The sequence below is a fragment of the Accipiter gentilis genome, chromosome 28, assembly GCF_929443795.1.
Source record: "Accipiter gentilis chromosome 28, bAccGen1.1, whole genome shotgun sequence".
Taxonomy (NCBI): domain Eukaryota; kingdom Metazoa; phylum Chordata; class Aves; order Accipitriformes; family Accipitridae; genus Astur; species Astur gentilis.
In genome coordinates, this window is record NC_064907.1 from 13,047,313 (window position 1) to 13,068,916 (window position 21,604).

The 21,604-nt window shown below is 37.8% G+C and overlaps 2 protein-coding genes across 3 annotated transcripts in view; both read left to right on the top strand.

Annotated features, from left to right (window-relative positions):
* RAB4A (RAB4A, member RAS oncogene family) overlaps window positions 1-21,604 on the top strand; it is a 471,873-nt gene that overhangs the window by 325,617 nt on the left and 124,652 nt on the right. The gene's annotated exons all lie outside the window — the stretch shown is intronic.
* GALNT2 (polypeptide N-acetylgalactosaminyltransferase 2) overlaps window positions 1-21,604 on the top strand; it is a 101,366-nt gene that overhangs the window by 46,049 nt on the left and 33,713 nt on the right. Inside the window, exons 2-6 of one of the 2 annotated variants that reach the window (XM_049831366.1) lie at window positions 7,303-7,393; window positions 13,708-13,861; window positions 19,038-19,136; window positions 19,722-19,789; window positions 20,722-20,787. In XM_049831366.1, coding sequence (XP_049687323.1) covers window positions 7,303-7,393; window positions 13,708-13,861; window positions 19,038-19,136; window positions 19,722-19,789; window positions 20,722-20,787 — 478 coding nt within the window. The remainder of the gene's footprint in view (window positions 1-7,302; window positions 7,394-13,707; window positions 13,862-19,037; window positions 19,137-19,721; window positions 19,790-20,721; window positions 20,788-21,604) is intronic. The other variant, XM_049831367.1, reaches the window with a different exon arrangement.

Genomic DNA, 21,604 nt, shown 5'->3' on the forward strand with positions numbered 1-21,604 from the left:
AAGGCAAATAAAGTTTAGTTTTCTGCTTTCTTGGTAGGTGATAAGGTTGACAACTTAGTTTAGACACTTATTACTGGAGTGGATGAAGTCTCTAGGCAAAAGGGAACATGGTTAATTAGAGGTCGTCTGGAGCTGGGAATGCTCATGGAGCTGTAAGAGGGGTTTTTTTATACCTTTAGGATCACGTTATATGATGTCAGATGCTTACAGAAGAATTTATAGTTTCTTGTAAAATACTGGAGTACAGTCTAAAACTGCATAGCATTTGTGGGCTAATCAATTAACCCAGTGTATATTAAAGCAGTGTGGGGATTTGGAGGATAAGTCATGCTGTTACTTTTTAGGTTATCTTCAAATTTTAATTAGTTCCCCAAAATATACCGAAATGCAAATCTTCATATTTAACAGTTTACCTGTGCTTTAAAAGCTTACTGCCTGAATAGCCCTGTCTGCCTCACCTGAGGGTTTCTGTTGCTCGTTGGCTTTTGTCAATTCAATAAGCTTATTGTGCCCAGAATTCTTAAATGAAGTGGAACCAGAACTTGCAGTGGATCCCATTTGCTGTACAAATAAGTCTTCTGCTGCAAAGCTAGATCAGACCTTCCTCAGAGAATATGTGTACATGTATATCAGAAACTTCAGATAAAGCATTATTTTTGTCTAATCCATTTTGGGTTTATAAAATGTCAGGTTTTATAGTTGTTTTGGTACCTCAAATAGTGCCTGTTAGCCCTAAAATATGTACTTTGCCCTAAGTAAATGTAAAATTTACAGAGAAGGTAGGGCACTAAGGCATTTAATTTTGTCTGGAGACTACAGCTTATAGTAATTGGCATTTTCAAAATGTTTTGAGTGTATTCACTGAGAGTATATCTAAACATATTGCCTATATATGGAGCCATCTAAGTATAATCTTCATACTTTTTCTCCCTTTTTTGAGAATTTTAAATTGCCTTCTTGTATGCATGAGGAGTGTGTGCATGTGTTTGTTCCCCCCTCGCTGGAATCTTCTATTTTTGTTCTGAATATTCAAACATATGAAAGGAATGTACCTTTGGCAGCAATTCACTTAAACTGAGTAAAGGAATAAGAATGAAAATTCAATCATCTTTGCTGTAATAATATGAGACATTATGTCTAACAGTGGTAATCAAATATCACAAAGTATTTGTCTATATGTTCACTGGTTTTTTTCTGTTCATTTCTGCTTCGCTTCTTGGTGTACTTGGAAATGTCTGTTTTACTAATGCCAGGCAAGTTGGCCATCTAAGGAAGTCATCATTTGTTTAGGGGATATTTCCTGCTCGTGTTGCCTCTAAGAAGCAGTGTTCTAGGCATTTCAGAGCACGCTTTATCTCAGTTTCGTACAAAACATTTTTGCTGACAAGGGAAGACATGGGTGCCCCGTAATTTTAATTACATTAAATTGCTAGAGTGCTTGCCTGGCACGTAGAAAGCTGGATTCATTTACTACAGCAAGAGAGACTTGGAGTCGTGTTTCTGAAGACCTCTTGGAAGGCAGCAAGCAAGCGTTGGGTCAGAAAGCAAGCCAACATGCTGGACTCTGTCCTCTGCTGAAGGTTCTCCTGGGTTAGGAGGAGCTGGTGCTTCAGAGCCTGCTTAGCTATTCCATAAGCATCTAATGTGATGTCTAATTAAAAAATTGTAAACGGAATTGGGGGTGGGGGCTGGGGAGAGAAGCGGATATTAAGTGCCAGCAGTAGCAAAGAAAATCGGGCTTTGGCTGCATCTGTGGCTTAGACAGCTGTCGAACTCTGCTCAGCTTTCAGTCCTTTTCTTAGCTAACTAAGCTCTGTAAGGAGCCTTCATGCTTGGTTTAGGGATCTGAATTGTAGCAGGCATTAAAACTGTTGCAATGCCAAGTGCTGCTCTACATAACATCAAAGTGCTTCTGTGTATCTGGCCCCAAGTACATGATCAGAACAGAAGTATATGAAGTGCTGAGAGGAGTGTCGTCTGCAGTGAGAGCACCCCTTCCAAAATCATCTGGTGATTTGACTGATGTGTACTGCATGATGCAGTGAAGCCCTGTATTAGGCCAGCTGGATCAAATGATGCTCTTTGAAGATGTTGCCAGTATGCAGTTTCCTCTTAGAAAATCATCAGTGAGAAAATCTGTCTGCAGTTGGCCCTTGGCCAACACCTTAAAAGCAAGTACCAAAAGAGATATTAAGCCTTTGCATGCATTTTGTCCCACGAAGCCATGTTTCTCAATTATTCTATCTGAGTGTATGCTACGAAGGCAAGTAAAACTTTGCTTTGTTCTGTGTAATTCCCCGCTTTGTATTCCGCATGAACTTCTTTGAAAAGTAGTGTTGGAACATGGTGATGAGCAAAGCAGTTGGTTTGACCGTGTCTAGGATAGCTGGATGGTTTAGCGCTTGGATAGCTCTGTGCGTTAGCCTGTGAGATGTTTTCATCTGTCTCGCTGCCATTTCCATGGAAGAGACAGCGAAGAGCTGTCCAGGTAGCACGTGGTGCAGTCATAGCTCCCAGCCATCTCCTTTGCCCAAATGTTGCATGTTGTTCAGCATCTGGGTTGCCTGAGAGAGGAATAGCTTGTTTTGGAGGCACATTCAGGTCCCACTTAAGATGTGTTTTCAACCACAAAAGCTTTGCTGAAGTCTGTGTTGAGTTGCCACTTGTAAGGCGTGTAGTATCTTAATATATTTGGTGATGTTACATGTTGGCAAGTTGTTCTCTTGTTGATAGGAAGCCAGTGTAGGATAGAAATCTCTGCTGTAATGAGATCTAATACATAGCAGCTAAATGTCAAATCCGTGATGCTTGAAACTTTAATTAAAAGAAAAAAAAAAAAGAGTATTGGAAGACAGAAATAGAAAAAACAGTAGTGGTTTAAAGTGTTTGTTGGTTTTTTTTTTATAGGAGCAATACCTAGCGACTTGGATCAGTTTAATATCTTTTTTTTTCTTTTTGTGCCAAGTGAAATAACAATTGGCAAAACACTAATTGCTTTGCAGTGCTTGTGAGGAATATAGTATTCAATGCAAACAAATATATGAAAACCAGAATGGTAAGTGGTCTGGAAGTTCTAAGTAATGGTAACAAAATTATCCACTAATGTACATCTGTGTATAATTACAGCTTTCTAAACTCAAATGGCACTAGTCTTAAATTTCTTGTTGAATATGATTGTGTCTTGTTGTAGATGTGTAGAAATGCTGTAAAAATGTGTTTGACTCTTGCTTTGCATTTGTACTACCTCATCCTCCCTTTCCCTGCACCAGTCAGAGCAGCTGCAAATGTGTCACTAATCATTTCAAGAAACAATTTTTTGAGTCTAGCTCTTGAAACTGGATTTTCATATTGTATCTTTGTCACGTCTCAAATTTAATCTATAGGGTAGTCTTAATGGAGTGGGTGATTTGAGAAGGAAAAGAAAAGGGGTAATTGCAAGGTTTGTAAACTGATGTAGGCTTTCTGAGGCATGGAAGGTTTACCGTATCCTGAAAGAAAAAGATGCTGCACTTCAGTGATTAATCAGCATAAAAAAAAACCCCCAAAGCCAAACCCCTAAGCCCCCCCCACTGAATAAATTTAACCATAATGAATTGTGGGTTATGGTTTGCAAGGAATGTTTTAACACGTTGGCAAGTAAATGTACATCACCTAACTTCTGAGCTTTTGGAGTGGCAAAGGTATTTAGAGAATTGGATTTAAAAATTACAGTTAATTCAGGTTTATTTGGTACACCTAATATATTACTACAATCCTGTTGTAAGATTTCTCACTGAATGGTGTCAAAAGGTTGCAATTTTCTTTCTTATGTCATCTGGTACTGAATCAGGAATTAATGGGAAGCAGTGATATGATGTGTAAAATTAATGTATGCCAAATCCCTGCAACACGTGCATTATAGCTGGTGTGTACTTATTTTGATGTTGCTATATGTGTCCTGGCGTGAGAAAACAACTGCATGAACAATGACCCCAAATGCATTCCTCTAGTGGCATTCCACGTGCATCTAATGTTTGGATAATGTCTCTGCTGGTTGGCCAGCTACCTTTTTATTCTTTTTAGTAAGCTCAAAATACTTGTCCAGGTGTATTTACAGCATTTACATATTTAGGTTGTAGCCTGATATTTGCAGCTTTTTTAGTATGTCGGGAAAACAGTATTTTAAAGTATTAAGTACTAATAGTATTAATATATAGAAAGAGGCATTAGCCTTTTCTTTTTAATTTTATTCATTCAATCTCCCTCTTGTGCTCTCATGATTAAAGAGCTGTGCCTCCTCTTGAACGGTTTCAGTTGCTTTCAATCTTGCCTTAAGCTTAGCTTTTTGTATGAATGACTTTTGTCAGTGCAAGCATTATCTTCTACCAAGAAGATTACTCATCAAATGCAAGCAGCCTTTTAAGATCACATTAGAAGTTGGGATTTTGTTTCACTCCAAGCAAGCTGAAAAAGCAACTCTTGTCCTGTGATGATGACGACATAAGAATGTCATTTTGGCCATACGATTAATTTGTGTATTGCACCAAATTAACATGCTGAAGCAATTTACAGTCAGAGATGTAAAGAAACTGGTTGTATTTATCACTGTGGTTTTAACATCTGCTTTCTTCTCCTTTTGTGCACTCGAGTTCTCTCTAAAGGATATAACATATTGTTTGCCCCTAAAAGGCATGGGGTTCCCATGTGTACTTTCCAAATGCTTCATTGGGTGAAAGTTGGTGCTTACAACAGAACATCAGTTTTAGCAGAGTAGTCTTTTTTAAAAATAATTAAAATAGACTTCTTTTGGAGAAGAAAAATACCACAAAGCCCTAATCTAGGGCACAAAGGTTTGAGGTTAATATCCTATACTCTCCCATCACTATATTGTTTTATAAGGAGTCTTACGAGGCAAGTTGAACATCCAGCAATCTGCAGTGGGAACTTTCATCCTGGCAGCTTGGCTCACCCTAGAATGTCTGAAGGCTGTACCCAAGCAGTTTCTTAGAAGCCTCAAATTTATAAGCATTCAAAATGGCATTTAGCTATAAGATCTCTGAATCTAACTTTGCCTTTGGTAGTTTATGTTTGTTAAAAAAACCCAAAACACAACAACATCAAAGTCCAAAGTGAAAGAACTTGATAAATAATTATGCTTAATGGCACAAGGTCCTCAGCTAGAAGGATTAATGGGAAGGCAGATTTTTTTCCCCTAAAGACTTAGAGACTTAAACTCAATAGTTTTTGTTTAATTACAGGAGACAGCCTTCCAAATTTTTTTGATAGCTTAATAGATGTGTTGCATTTATTCTTCAACTTGTAGGTTTTTTTTTTTAGACTTGTTACAGCAATTTTGTATAGTGAAGAGCTTTGTGGAATTTTGCAAAACTTGGCATTCTTATTCGGAAGATTTTTATTCCAGCTACAGTTGATACTTGCACTTATTGTTTCCTTAGTATTTCTATCTATAAAATGGTGTACAAAGCCAAATAACTAGTGAAATACAACTTTCTAGAACCATAGAAATCTTCTGTTTCAGTGTGCTGGTGGGACTCAGCGCACAGGGACAGACAATTTCCCTCACCAGCAGGATCTATGATCATGTTCTTGAAATGCATTGTGTGTTTTGGGGTGTGTTTGGGAGGTTTTGGTTTTTTTGTTGTTGTTGTCTTAAATCTTTCTTTAAGCAAAGCTCTTGACCTCCACGAGGCCCAGTGGCCCAAAGCATGTACCCACATGGTTGAAATGTAGTTTAAGAACTTGGACAAATTCCTTCTCTCTGGTATCCTCGATGCATGATGCTATGAAAAATATGCATTTATAGCATTTCATGTTTAACTGATGTAGTGTTTAGATAGCTGGTTTTTTTTCTAAAAAGGATTAACAAAAAAGCATCAGTATTCAGTTTTGCATTTCAGTATTTTAGAAACTGGATGCCTTCTTTCAACATATTTCCAAATATTAGTGCCTACTTAAAGTAGACACTTAAGCTGACTTTACATTGGTAAATTCAGACATGCTTGGGGACATGCTGAAATGATATAATTTGTGATTGAAATGTTCCCCAGCATAAGTTTGGCCCATTTCAACTGCTTACTATTCTACTGAAAGAATTCCCAGACGTGGCTAAGGAGCTGGGATGGCAGAGACAGTTTACAGTATGTGGTTTGTACACCATCACCCTGTTCTGGAGACTCTGACAGGTTCCTAGAAGAGATACGAACTGTTCTGCACTGCTTGGCTGCAGTGCCTAGTAAAGATTAAGGTGCACTTATTGATTTGTATAGGCGTAGTATTGTATCTTCAACATGGTGTAGTAAAGGTGTTGTCTTTAGCAGGGTTGTGCAAATAAAACCGGTATTGTAACTGGGACTTCTTCAGTGCAGATGTAGAAAAGGAAACAGAATTTCCTTTGGCAAGCGTGCAAGAACAACAGAAGCTGATGGCACTTAAATCAGTTGGCTAAACGTAGTGTGCAAATTGGCATACAGTTACTAATTATCTTTAAAAAAAAAAAAAGTTACCCTCTTCTCTGCTTCTTCCAAATGCATAATGGGATCATTCCAGCTTGACATCTTATATTTTTGTGGTAATGAGCATACAAGAGTGTGTGTGTGTGGGGGGTTCTGTTGAAAGGAAAATGAGATTTATAGATTCAGAATAAACGTTGGAAATTGGAGGAGGGGGGAGATGAAACTTTTCTGTCCCCTCTCTGCATGGGTATTATCAATATTAGTGGAATCATAAATCCAGCAGAGTTGCCTGTGAAGCCCAGAAAAAGCTCCATTGAAATGAACACACGAAAATAGCAACTTGAAGATATTTTGGAAGTTTTTTTCCAATAGTAAGGCTGCCACTCTGGATATAACTGCTAGATAACCTGACTTCTCTTTTTCAGATAACTCTTCTATTTGGGCTGTTCCTTGCTAGAGTAGGGCTTTCTTCAGGTTTTGTTTAATCTTTTTGCCTGCATTGCTCATTTGAGTATTACCAATTTTAAAATGAATAAACAAACAAATAAATGACTTAGTAAAATTATTCCATCTTTCCTAATACATTTCCTTCTTAAACATTTCTTTTTTTTCCGTATAAGAATCACTGCATAAATTAAATGCAAAAGCCTGTCTTAAATTTTTGTTCTAGTTTTTTTTTGTTTTTCAAGTAATAGAGGAAATAATCATCCTTTCTCTTAAAATCCAAAGTTAGCTCTCTTGGACCACTTTGTGAGTTTAAAATACACAAAACTTAGTTATTGCTGTTTGCTTTGAAAACAAAATAAAATCAATTAAGGAGATTATTTTAAAGATTATGTACTTTTTTCAGGAGGACCCAAATGATATCAACCCCAAAAGGAAAGACGTGCGTGGCAATGATGGGGAGGACAAAGCACAAAGTGTGGAGACGCTACCTCCAGGTATTGCAGTAACATTTGTTATGAAAGATCCGTAGCCATAAAACATTTATCCTTGGAAGCTGTAAAACACAGCAGTTGTTCTGATTCTAATCATTCTTTGTAGTTCGGAAGTGCTAGGATTATGTTAGCAATATGTACTTCTCTATTCTTAAAGCTTCAGCTTTCTTAAATCTTATCTGCTTCACTGCTCCTTTGGGTTTAAAGCCATACAGAATGTCACTCTTTGCTAGTATGTTTGTATTGTCCTGCAGTAGGTTTGAGCTGCCGTAAAAGCCTCTCGTATAAAAGTAGTCTGTTTCTCTCAATGGATAATGCTGGCAGGCAACAGGCAAGTTGCCTTGGGACTGTGCTTCCAACTAAAGATTCAGCCAAGGTTCAAACTTTTTTAGTTTTGTCTAGCTTTTGATGTGGCAGTTTTTCCTGAGTGTGCTGATGGTGTACCTTTATTTTTCTCATACTTGCTCAGTATTCGTCACATGCTGGCAAATAACAGAGCAACGTGATTTTTGTTTTATTTGAGTGAAATGCTCTTATGCCTTGAGTATGAGCTAGGAAAATTAAGTGTTAAGGAATCTTCATTTCATGTGACTGCTTCCATAAACTACTACTGCTGCTTAACTGTTTCACGTCGGAGAGATTTAATATGTAGCTAGAATTATTGTACTAAGAAATACAGAAATAGTAAAATGGATTTGAATATTTTACGCTGTATTGAAAAATTTTACTGTACAAGGAGGACAACTTCTGATCAGATAGCTTCACAACACGTTTTACTCTTCTATTAATCTGAATGTTTGGCTTACGAATTTGGTGTAGCCAAACATTTGAAATACTATGAGGTCTTGAAGAAAGAACTAACCAAGGTAAACTTTCCTTTAAGCAGCTGGCAGCTTCCATCCCCAATAACGTGTGAGTTATGATTTTTGTTTTACAGTCTTAGACTCCTGGTACAGTATAAGCTGTTTGACATTCATGGCTTTTTTCCTGTAGCCTTTGGCCTACCTTGTCTTAGCAGCTTTCTGGAGAGGAGAAACAAGACTCTGGCTATGTATGTGTGCTATTTTGGCAAAACCTTTGCTTTGTGTGTGAATTGGGAAATAAATCCTAAAAAGTTGAAGAGCCTGGCTTATTTAACTTGGTTTCTGGCAGATCTTTTCAAGTATTTTTTTTCCTCTTAATAGAACTCTCTGCAAATATTGTTACTGGAATTATAGGTCAGCCAATTTTGCACCTTCCAGCTACTATTCGTATTTCCCCTTTTGAATGTTTATGTATTCTGGGCCAAACCCTGTACATGTCCTCTAAGACCTTCCTTTCCCAGTGGTCCTAAGTAACCATTTGAGTATTAAAAGAAGTGGGAAGTGTCACGGGTTGAAAGGGAGAGATATCAGAAGCTGGAGGGGTTGAAGCTAGAAGTAAAATCGAGTGTAAAGTAGAGCAGGTCAGGCGTTTTTCATTTCATCTGTTGATTAGTAATCTCTTATGGCTTGACTTAACAGGCAGGAGAATCGTTACTGCAGTAGTACAAGAGTCTCGAATCAAACATCAAAGGCTACACAGAATTATGCACTCTTAAATCACTATTTTGATTATCTTCAGTTCATGTAGGCAAACTTTTGAATCCTAATGGCAATGAAGCTTGGAATTCATATTTCTGCAGGTTCTTTGTACTGTTTTAATGCAAAGTGATTGAATTTTAGGAGGGATTTGGTTCAAAACTTTCTTGCTTTTCTACTGAGGCTAGGAGACCTGTAGTTTAGGTTTCAGCACTAAGTAGCATAGTATCTTTCAGAACTTCTTGGAATTACGGAATTGTTTATTATCTTTATCTTTAAAATGGCTCTATATAAGGATTAAACTGTTGGGTTTTTTTAGCTTCTGTACATCAGAGCGTATCTCTCTATCCTTTGTCATTTGATGACTTTTTTATATGCTGCAAAAGTCTATTTCTTGTTTTGTGAAAATAGCGATGTTAGCTTTTGTAGTTGGGAAGACTGACCCTGAACTGTCTGCATGGATGACTAAAGCAAAACTGTGTAACTGGTTCACTGTAATGACAGGAGTTTCAGCAGTTACTCAAACAGCTCTTTTTGTTAGTTAATGAAGATCTGGAATCTCTTAATATCTGTAAGTCAAAATAATCATATTTATACCAAGTATCCTACTGGTTTTAAGCTGTATTGAGTCAGTAAGAGGGAGTGCAAGCTATTTAGGAAATTTTGTGTCCATCTATTCCTACTCTTTGTTGCCTGCCACTTGGTTGTGTGCAGATTTATCTGCTGTGCTTTCTTTCCTTTTCTATCTCACTTTGAGCTGCTCTTACTGTTATCTGACTTTTCCCTAATAGATCTGATTCATATTGCACATGGTTGACAGGGCCTTCTGCTGCAGTCAGAGCCAGGCTTTGCCTCCTTCCTGGCTCCTGATGCCAAATTCACTTGTTCTTATATTCTGTGGGCTGTCACTGCTTTTCAGTAAATTTAGCTCTATGAAGTGATTTCCTTTCTTCTCAAATTTACTCTATGCTTTCTGGACTAGTGTTGCATTTGCTGGTTTTAAAGTCTTGGAAAATGGCAAATGATACATTTTAAATAATTTATATCAAGCTCTACTTGGGTGGAAACTGGAATGGAATAAAATCTACCAAACTAGCACTATTTTTTAAAATACAGCTACTTATTACAGGGCAAAAAAAAAAAGAAAACGTGCCTCCTATTTAAAATCAACTGGCTTGTTATCAAAAATAATAGCAGTGAATTGCACTATTTTTGTTGATTGCCTTCTTAAAACTTCAGAGTTGGGAAATACCTGGGACAAAAAGAAACAGCTTCATTGGACAAGAGAAAATGGCCTCAAGTTGCACCAGGGGAGGTTTAGATTGGATATTAGGAGAAATTTCTTTACTGAAAGGGTTGTCACACATTGGAAGAGGCTGCCCAGGGAAGTGGTGGTGTTGCCATCCCGGGAGGTGTTCAAAAAGCGCGTAGACAAGGCACGTCAGGACATGGTTTAGTGGGCACGTTTAATGGTTGGACTCGATGATCTTAAAGGTCTTTTCCAACCTAAACAATTCTATGATTTTACCTTTTTATTTCTCTTCAGCTTCTCAGCCTCAGAACAGTCTGTAAAATAGGCAGTTTTTGTCAAAACTAAGTTTAGCACTGCAGCATACCCTGGTTCCAGGTTCTGAGCTGGTTCAGTGATTTTTTTTTTTTTTGGTTTTAGGGTTGGTTGGGGTTTTTTTGTTTGGGGGGGGGTGGGGGGAGGGAGTCGGGGGGCGGGATGTGTCTGTTTGGTAGCAAACTCTGCAGTTCATTTACTGTTGAGTTTAAAAGATTAATTTATTGCCACGTGAGATCTCAGTACAGGCAAACTCACATTTTCTTGAATTTGAAGTTACAAACTTGCTTAATTTAAATTTGAAATAATGGAGCTGTGTTTTCTGATACTCATTCCACCTGGCAAAGTCATTGAAACTCAGGAAACTACAGAGCCAGCCAAGTCCCCAGAAGAAATTAAATCAAACATGCTCCTATTTGTGTACCCGAGGGAAGCATACAGCAGAAACAGTACCTATTATTGGAAAAGGTTTGTTAAATCACTTCTAACTTCAAAATTTAGTTAATAAATTGTCAGAAAGGCAAGCCTTTCAGCAAAAGGAAGGCTGCACAGTATACTTAGCTTTGGATCAGCCTTTCATTTTCCAGCAGTTAACTTGAGCGGTTAGCACTTGCAACCATGTGGGCAGCCCACATTGCATGCTGTAAGTTAATGAAGAATGCAACCTGTTATAAGAATAATGCTTGCAACTGCATCACCCTTATCACTGATGTGATGCCCTCGTGACCTCCTGTGTTTTACCTACTGTTTCCGCTGGATGGAAGGCAACTGGAGGAGTGGATGGGGGTGGCAGTCCTGAAGCAGGCATAGCATTAAAATCCATTGGAAGTGTTTGAAAGTTGAAAGTCCTATATAAGTGCATTTAAGTGTAGATTAGATCTTGTAAAATGCACCAAAATCTTTATTTTTAGACCAGAAAAGCAGTGACGTGACATGTTCTGTATTTCAGAAAACATTCAACGTATGTTCCAGATTGAAGCTATATTATAAATTAGAAGCAAGGGTGATAATGTAGTTTAGTTACCAAGGAGGTTGCAAAAGCTTTGGGAAATGCTAAAGTAGAGAGTTATATGATAGGGAGATGATCTTGGGATCTCTGTTTCTTTTTCCAGTTTCCTGAATTAAGCCATTCTTGCATTTTGTATAGTTTTGTTGCAAGTGAGGTTTGGTGTAATTTTTGTAAATAACTCTTTATTGGGTTATTTGCAGTGTGGTAGCTGGCTGAGGTGTAAACTTGTTTTCAAAGAAAGTTCCTGGAAATATGTTGAAGAATGAACTTGAAAGGCTAAGGAAAACTCTTGGCAGTCTGTGGGCTACTAACAGCAGATGGGAAGTTTCCTTTTTAGAGTTCTTTCTGTAACTGGAATTTGAAAATCTGTATTTCTCCCTCCAGTTATTTTCCTATAGTTTCTCTCTGGGCTGCTTCACCAAGTGTCTATTAAATGTTGTGCAGTTTGTTTTTGTTTAACTCTCTAGTTCTGGCTTCTGTGTCTGTGTGCATGTTTTAACTTCTTTAGGATGGTAATTCAGATGTAAAGATAGTTGCTTAGTATTAACTGGCTAGCTTTTAAACCAGTAATCCAGAAGTATGGACGCTTTTCTCTTACTCTGTGACTTTAGTTGGATGTTGGAAGTTTCTTAAAAACAAACCAACCAACCCAAAACTACCTCCCCTCCAACCTTGATATTTTTGTCTTAGAACCTCCACTACCATCTGACAACCAAATTGCACTTTGGGTCCAAGTTTCTTTTATAGATGAGCTCCTTGGATGATCCTGAGATTATAGAGAATTTTTAATAAAGTTGGTGGTATTTGTCTGGTTAAACAACAGACAATTATTTTGTTTAATCATGGAAAGTGTTCTTTCAATATCAGAATCTTCTAGCAGGAGTTAACGCACCATAGGTGGGGCATGATTCATGGATAGAAAGCTGTAAATGAGCCCTACGTAGCTTCCATGCTGTGCAAACCTTGAAACATCTGAGCAACCTCCGACTCTCATCAATAGCTGTTAGAGTAGCATTCCCTCTATGCATATTGGCTTAGTTTAGGATATGCCTGAGCTATATTATTTGTCTAAAAGTTGAACTTGAATGGAGTGACATCTCTGTAGCCTGCTGCTTACTGACCTTAATGGAAAGTACCTCAAAAACTTTGTATGTTAATGATGAAAACAATGAATCTTAGCTCCTCTAATCTGTAATAAATAGTGACCCCAAAAGACAGCTTTTGCTTTGCAGGAGATTCTCATACACATCCATGTTAAAAAAGAATGTTTGTATTGCACTAGAACTTGAGCTCCGATTTTGAGTTCAAGGAGGTATAAATTTGCTGTAGGTAACACAGGTTTGACTGTCAATAGGCCAAAAAATAAACATTCAACCAGAGGTAAGAATTGACAGATGTAAGATATTTGGTAAATATCATACTGTTGTTTTACATCTGAAGATGGAGAAAGTCCTGAAATTTTGTTCCTGGTGGCTGGATGCCAGTCTAACTTTCCATGTTAGTGTCACAACCACTCACATAACAACACAGTCCTTGTTAAAGAGGAGTTAAGCAGTTCTGATTGTAAAGGGGGTTGCCATTAGGTTGTATTGGAGAGCGATCTAGTGCTCTGCCTGTGTGAAATGCTGGGTTTTGAGAATAATGTTGTCTTGTACTTCTAAAAGGCTTGTTCCTTAAATGGTTTGATTATAACTGACTGTGCTTTTATTTATGCAAAGAGACAGTAAATTAAATTATAATGTCTTTGTAGTCTGGACTGGATTTTAAACAATAAATGTTTCTTGGATAACTTTATAGCCAGATCATCTGCCATATTAATGCCTGTCAATATGTGGAGGGTTTTTTTTAAAAAATGGAGGTTGTGTTAGTTGAGGTTAAAAAAAAAAAAAAAACCAAACAAAAAACCCCCAAACAAAATGGGCAAGATGAAGCATGGTCTGTTGATTACTTGTATAAACTGAGATCTGTAAAATTGTTCAATTTCATGTTAATTTGCAGGATGTTCTAGAGGAATTTAATAGGCAAAAGTGGCTGTTGATGTTACACTTAACAATACTGTTGCAGTTTGATTACTTTGTTGCAAAATTAAAAACCAGGCTATTTCATCAGTGGTGTTTGGATTGCTGAAGGCTATTCTTTAAATTACAAAGATTAAATTGGATATTTTCCTGTTTTTCTATTGTAGGAAAAGTTCGGTGGCAAGACTTTGATCAAGATGCTTATGTTGGCGCTACCATGGTGCGATCTGGTCAGGATCCATATGCCCGCAATAAGTTCAATCAGGTAGAAAGTGACAAACTGCGAATGGACCGAAGTATTCCCGACACTAGGCATGATCAGTAAGTGCTAAACTGAGCCATGTTTGACTTGGATTAACCCTTTTGTATTTATGGCTTTTGAGCAGCAGGTGGTTTTTCTAAAGCAGGAGCTCTCCAGCTTTCGAAGTGACAGGAACAGTAAACTGCAGTGCAATCCTCGAACAGTGGGTTAAAGAACAATGAATCTTATTCAAGTTTTTCTGTTTCCATGGCTTCCATCAGTGTGTATTCTGCATCCAAACTGGTGCTGCATTTCAGTCTCTTTTTGTTCCTGTTTATCTGATGGCTTTTCTTGGTTCCTATATTTGTAAGTCTCTTTCACTGTGAGGATGATCAAACAGTGGAGCAGGTTGCCCAGAGAGAGTGTGAAGTCCCCAGCCTTAGGGATATTCAAAGCCCGATGCACAGCCTGCTGTGGCCGACCCTGCTTTGAGCAGGGAGTTTGGACTAAAAGATTCCAGATGCCCCTTCTGATCTCAGTCGCTTTGTGATTCTGTTGTTCTAAGTAGGTGATGATTGTCAACTCCAGACCTAAAGGAATCCATTTATGCACACCCCAGTGAACATAGGACAGAATTACACTTCAAATGCTTAAAATTTTTTTGCTATGTCAGGCTACTTGTGCAATTTCAGGAAACAGTACAATTCATTGTAAGGAAAAATACTATGTTCTTGTGGGTAGAGAAATCTTCAACTTAAAAAGGGTTTGAGTGACTTGCACTAATCTTGTTTAAGCAGAATTGATTAATATTAAACCAACAGTTGTTCATTAGGACTTCCATCACTTAAAAATAACAGAAGCAGGTTGAACTTGATTTTAAAACTAGGCAAGCATAGGCTCAAAGCATAAAATTAGCCAGCTGTGTATAGTTAATTTGCCTAACTAATTCTGCAGTTAGGGTGAATGTACATTCACAGCTTTGTAAGTAGAAGAAGCTGGAGGAGGCACCAGAGGGAGAGGGATAAGGAAGGTGCCTGGTTTTTCTCCATAAAGCTCTTTAATCAGGAATGGCATAGCGAAGGAGATTTGTGTAAAAACTCAGACACTTACTGTGTCATTTTTAAATCCCTTCCATAATAACACGGTTTTAGGTTCCTCTAAGGAGGTGATTTGTAGATAAAGCTAGTCGTGTAGAATTTGCCATTAATTGAATGGAAAAGTAGGAAGAATCTGATGTTTCACTTATTGCCATGAAAGCAGTGAAAAGCACGATGTCCCTGGTATACTGAGGAGTTTAAAATTACTTTTGAGTTTTCTTCATCACATCACTTTTTTTCACAAGAAATGCATTTTAACTTTTTTAGATCAGTTATTCTTTTCCCACAAGAGCAAAGCTCAGCCACCAACTTCTAGAAGCTTCTATGATTCAAATATGCAGAATCTGGAATTTTTCTAGATACTTAATAATCTCTCAGGTGGGTCTAACAGACGAATGCTCTACCTTGAAAAGAACTTAAATAAAGAGAGATGACAGGAGACAAATTATATTACAGTCACTATGTTTTAACTGTCAGTGTTGTGATTATATGCTGACCTGCCTGTGTATTTTCAATAAATGGAGCTGGAAAAAGAACCCTGCAATGGAGAGAGAGAGACGTTTCTAGGGAAAGGCTGTATCTCTGCTGTGATTATTACTTACACTTTGCTGTGGAGCAGATTTAAGTGCCCATCAGTCTGTAAATGGTCATCTTTTTGCAGAAAAAAACCCAACCAACCAACGAAAAAACCCCAAACCAAACTGAAGCAATCATTCCTGCAAATTGTCCATGATGCTTTCCCTGCCATGTTGCAATTAATTTTCCTTCCATTTTGGCAAGGACATTCACTGCAGAAGCTGAAAAAGTTACATGAAATATTTGTTTGGGTACTGTCCAATGGAAAGAGCAATAGCAATAGCCATAGAATGAAGAATATGTTATGGATCTGAGCACATGATGCTTGGAAGCATGTTATTTTCCATAAAATTGGAGGCAACTGTATTAAGATTAAGTTCTCTTATGGAGCTGCTACAATCTTTTTCTTTAAGAAGAGAAACCTGGATGAGGAAATACTTGTTTCTGCTTAAGCAAATTTTAATTAATTGTACTGATGTGTCTAAGAGGCTGTTTGACTTTAAAATAACTACATAATAATACTATTTAATTGCTGAAATTGTATAGGCTGTTCAGAAGCAGTTTACAGGATTCTACACTAGATACGTAAAAGTGTGTATAATCATGCATATCTTCTTTTTTATACTACATTGTTTAGTCTTTTCTGCATTGGACAAACTTTTACTAGCAACGGGTTAAGACCAAAGTTTACTACTTGCTTTTTGTGAAAGCTGCCAGCAGTACTTGAGAACACTTTGGTTCGCCTGTTTAAGCTGCTGCTTGCCTTTATTTTAAGCAAAAAGGAGAAGTGAGAAACAGGCAGATACAACATAAAGGAAGCAGAGAGAGAGGAGGTCTGAGCAGCAATGCAGATTCTCACTCCAGCTGATGCTCACAACTGCCACTTCCAACAGCTTTGAGAAACCTCTGGGTTTCCTTCTGTTGCAGTCTGTTTATGATGTGTAACTGAGAGCTATCCTTGTCATGGTAGATTTTGGAGATCCAGAAAGTGAGTGTCACAGTTGTAATAGGAAACTTCCAGTGCTGTCCTCCTGTCAGTGCAAAATAGTCTCTGAAGTGGGAGGAAGGGTGAACTACCCCATGGTTTTTGTGGACCAGTGTCCGCCACGCTTACTTTGGACCAGTGGTTTCTGATTGTGTCTCTTAACTGATGTGTTGGCATAATTCTTGAGAATTACTGGTAAGTACTTTAGCTGGACTAAACCATGTTTTCTTCTTCATTTGGCAACTATTAGAAGCTTCTGACCTCACACTCAAGTTTTATTCTTAGGCAGAGAAGAAACAAACTTTCCTGTCTCCTTGGTACCCAGACATCTGTTGAGGTGAATGTTCTCCTTGCACTGGTTAAAGTGGATATTTCTGTCAAAAAAATGGTTTCAAACCATAGAGGCTTCTGAAAATTTGTTAATGATATGAACTAGTCCGGTGACTCAAATTTCTGGGGGAAAGAATGCACTTTTCATGTTTTAACTGATTTTAATGACCTATGCTAAGCATTGATGGTCTAGATTGAAGTTTTCAGTTCAAGTTCTATTTTATCCAAATGTATTTTGTCATTCTGCACGTAAAATTAAGTGCTGTAACTTGAGGAAAGAAAGTCTAATCTCTGTGCCAAAAGCGATGACATTGTTTCTTTGGTTTGAGTTTCAAGTGTGGCACTATTGACACAGAAGAATAGAAGGAGGACTGCTGCTGAGTCAGTTAAAGCAGGGGGTTTTGGAGAGCTGAGAGCAGAAATACTCAGTGAAACACTCCTCCAGTTTTATTTGGAAATCTAAAAATCTTAATTTCTCCTTCAGAAATATGCAGTGTAGTGCTCTTGAGTTTTCTTAAAATTGAGAGGCTTCATTGCCTTGAGTAATTCTACCCTAAGACGTGCTCTGGCTCAAGTGCTCTCTTCTGCAAGAAGATCAGTATAAGATTAATGTGACTTTTTAAATTATTCTAATGCAGGCTGCTTCATGTGCTAGCTGCATGCACAGTAGACTTGTCCTCTGTGGGCAATTTGAAATTTAGCACAAAAAAGAGAGTATCTTTTTTGGCACCATAGGCTTTGGTGTATTATAGCTGGATGTCTTACACTTATCTAAATGAATTGCCAGAAGCTCACAATTAGAGAAGGTCTTAATTCTTCACTTTCTAGGAATGCATACATGTTTGATTTATTGCTTCAATGCTGGGCACTAGTGACGAAGCCATCTTGTATGCCTACTGTTTGAGAAACGAGGCAATCGTAGTGTTGGAGTGGGCTTTGTTTTTCTTCAGAGTGAGCGAGTTCACCATGGCACAATAATGTTTTGTTTCACGGCAAGCGCTAATGTGTGTGACGTTATGGGTGTGCTGTATCGAAAACGCTGCGAGTCTTTGGGGTTTTTTGGGGTGGGCAAGGGCAAGAAGCCCGTTGCTGCTTGCACTCTGATTCCGGGAAGTTGAAGGTTGCATGGTTTATGATGCGTGTTGCAGATGTTTAATCAGGTGTGGAGAGGCCTTTTATATAGGCAGAGGCCTAGTTTTAGAAGTTCGGGTAGCAATGTAGCTTACCTCTCTTCCCTTAAAAGCTACTTTGATTAATACTGCACAGAGTACAGAATTATTTGCTGAATTGCTACAAGTGGATGCTAGCCAGGTTTATCCCGTCTCGAGACAACTAGGCCTGTTAAAACTCTACCCCTAATATTAAATAAAGGATATATGAAGAAATACATTACTGGTGTACGTTACTGCATGAATGGCGATGCGTATCGTGACCTGTCAGACTGTAATGCTTTCAGCACAAACTCATTATACAGCATTTTCTAGTACTGTTAGCTTCTAATACAATGAGAGTAGTGTCTTTTTTAGGTTTATTGTCAGAGGATTTGAACAGCTTAACTTTATGTAGTCCTGCAGAAAGTATTTTGGGATTTGCTTCTTTTTGCTTATTATATTAATTTCAGGCTATTAGAGGTGATGAAAAATGAGTTGACATAGGTGGAATATTTCATTATTTTTATGGTTTGGAAGGATGTGGTTCTGTGTTTAGTTGGCTCAGCATTGTCACAGCTAGCTTTGTTTTTCAAATTCTGAATGTTGCAATCCTTACAACTTCTCATTAGACTAGAAAACTGTTTTTATCTATGAGCAAGACCAGGATGCTACAGGAGCTTTAAAAACTAAAGGGAGAAGTGGACACATGCCATTCTAAAAAAGAGACATATGGTAGCCTGTGAACCTGTGCATTTCATTGAAAATATGCTTATTTGCTTAATTTATTGAATGCTTTTAATGTAAAATAAGTGCTCTGGTTTCATACTCAATTGCATGAAAGGTTTTTATGACACACTGTAATGATGGTAGTCCTGTGACTTTTCTGAACCTGCCTATATCTGACACTAACCGTTCGTAGTCTGTTTCGTACCAAGACAACTACCAAAAGTGGCAGAAGGGGAGTTGGTTATAATCGCGCCTGCAAAAAGATATTGCATTCTTCCTACGTAGATGTAGTGTGTACCCAAGTTTAATAAATAACTGCTTCATGATGAAGGCTGTTTGCTAAGCCTGGGATGTAACTATTATGTTTAAATAACAGTATTATGTCTTACAGGTGTCAACGGAAACAATGGCGGATAGATTTGCCAGCCACTAGTGTGGTGATCACCTTTCATAATGAGGCAAGATCTGCTTTGCTTCGAACTGTTGTCAGGTATACCGAAGAGAGACCTTGATTCCACCCCCACCCCCCAAAGGCCATTCATTTGTGTCAGATAATGGCTTATGATAAGGAAAGGGAAGTAACAATCCATTATGCTTTTCTGAACCATTTGCGGAGGGAAAGCTGGGCCTTAATTTCATTGATGCCTCCAGTTCTTAATGTTCTGAAACAACAGCATTAAACAAACAAAATCGCTCCCGTTAACTACAAATGCGTGAAAGTGTGGCACCGATTACTAGAAGATGTTTGGAGGTTGGCTGTATAACTAGTTTCAAGAAAAACTCAGGGAAGATGGATTCCCAGGGGGTAGTTGACCGAAAGCTATCTGCAAGACTTCCATGTTGCAAGTTGTCTGTTCTACTCATTTCTTAGAGACTGGAATTTCAGGGAGAATGATTCTATGTGTGCCTCTCTTCACAAATGCTTTCTGTAAGAATAAGCCAATAGCTGTTGTTGAAGATAGGGTCCTTGGCTAGGTTCTACTGTGGCTTAACAAAGTAACTGCTTATATGACATTGTTATGGAACATTAAGACTGCTTAGTATGAATACTTTTTCTTTTTTTGGTCTGTTTCAGTGTCCTTAAAAAAAGCCCATCACATCTTATTAAGGAAATCATACTTGTGGATGACTACAGTAATGATTGTAAGTACTTTTACAGGGTCTTAACTTTATTTTGTTTATTCTGGTAAGACTTTCTGTAGATGCTGGTAGGTGACTCAGTTAAGAACAGGTCACATGAGTAGGAGTTTGCAGAGGCTGATCCAAACCCAGTTCTTAATTCTTTTATATCTGTCACTGTGGAAATATGAGGAGTTCTGACAAATATTTCAGGTATATCTTACTACTTCTTGCTAGCTGAAGGAGCAGAGTGTATAACTGAAAACAGCCTTTACATAGTATGTCATCTGATGTAAAAATAAAATCCATGGTGCTTGCACCAAATATTTTTTGTAGCACTGCTTTAAATGAATGCAGGTCTCCATCAGTCTCTTGGGAAAATTCTTACTAAATCTAAAATAAGTCAAGGTTTTTAAGTACTAGGGTATCACAATACAAACTTGAGCAATTGAAATGGACCTCTGAGTAACATTTCTTAAAGGAAGTTAATGTCTATATTTGCATTGTTAGTTTATAGCTAGTTTAGGATAGGTTTAAGCCTTAATGTTGGTTAAAAAGTGAACTTTCTTATCTGCAAAGAAAACAGTTTATTTAATCCTATAAAAGGTGGGGGTTTTTTCTTAGTAATGTAGAAACAGTCTAAAGTTAGCAGAGAATATCATGAAATAAAAATATTTCAAAAGTGTAAAATTAAATTAGCTTTAAATAACATAATGAGTATAGTAATTTCTTTGCCTGGTAGCTTTTCTTTATTTCTGTTGAGACAAGTAGGTAATTTTTTTTTAAGCATATGTCTTATATTTAACTGTTTATGACCGTAAACATTTTTGACTACAAAGCTTTTGTATTTCTTTGAAGACAGCCTCTCTTACGGTGTACAGTGTTGGATATCAAACTGGTTCTCATCACTTTCATCACTTGATTACTTGATTTTTTTATTTTTTTTTTTTAAAAAGCTGAGGATGGTGCTCTCTTGGGAAAAATTGAAAAAGTGCGAGTTCTTCGAAACGATCGCCGAGAAGGTAGGCTTAATCTGGGGGAAGGAAGATACAAATTCCACCGTGCTGCCTTATCTGTTTATCTTCACCAAGTCTTTTAAAGAAACATTCTGCTAGACACTCCGTATTGGAGGGGGGATTTTCACTTTATAAATCAACTTACTAGCGGAAGGAATAAAAACAAATTCATTTGTGCAAGTAAAACCAGTAATTCTGATTAATTCCATGTTGTGTGTGCAGTTGCCCACTGTTGTCTTTCACCAACTTGAGAAATTGCCTTTTACCCTCAACCTCTCCTTACTCTTACTGTACTGAATCCTCAGTTGAGCTGCTCCCATTGTATGTAAGGTCTCACTGTAAATTGTATGAATGTTTGAAACGATCCAGCTTAAAAAGAGCCTTTTTTTTCTTTCTTTCTTTTCTGGTTCCCTTACTAGAGTAAGGATCCAGTTGATGTACAGCCTGGCAAACAAACTGTTTGCCAGACTTGAGAGGGTTTGAGCAGCCAGGAGGTCCGGGACCATGTATGCCAGTTTTGCTGAAGCCAGTGGGCCATGTAACAAACTTTGTCTTAATATTTCTGTTTTCCTCTTTGTTGCTTTGTGACTTGTGGTCTCGTATCACTGACCCCTTCAGTCAGCAGCTTCCTTGCTATGGAGCTTAAAGCATTAGATACAGGCAACTGTTATTCTACAGCTGTTTGAAATAATAACTGATAGTTTATTGTTGAAATAGCTGACTGAGCAGATATGTGCTTGTTTATTTTTGTAGGTCTGTATCTTCTAGGCTGCCAGCCTGGCCTGGGGAGCAGCTAGAATCATTAGACTGTCAGAAACTGGAA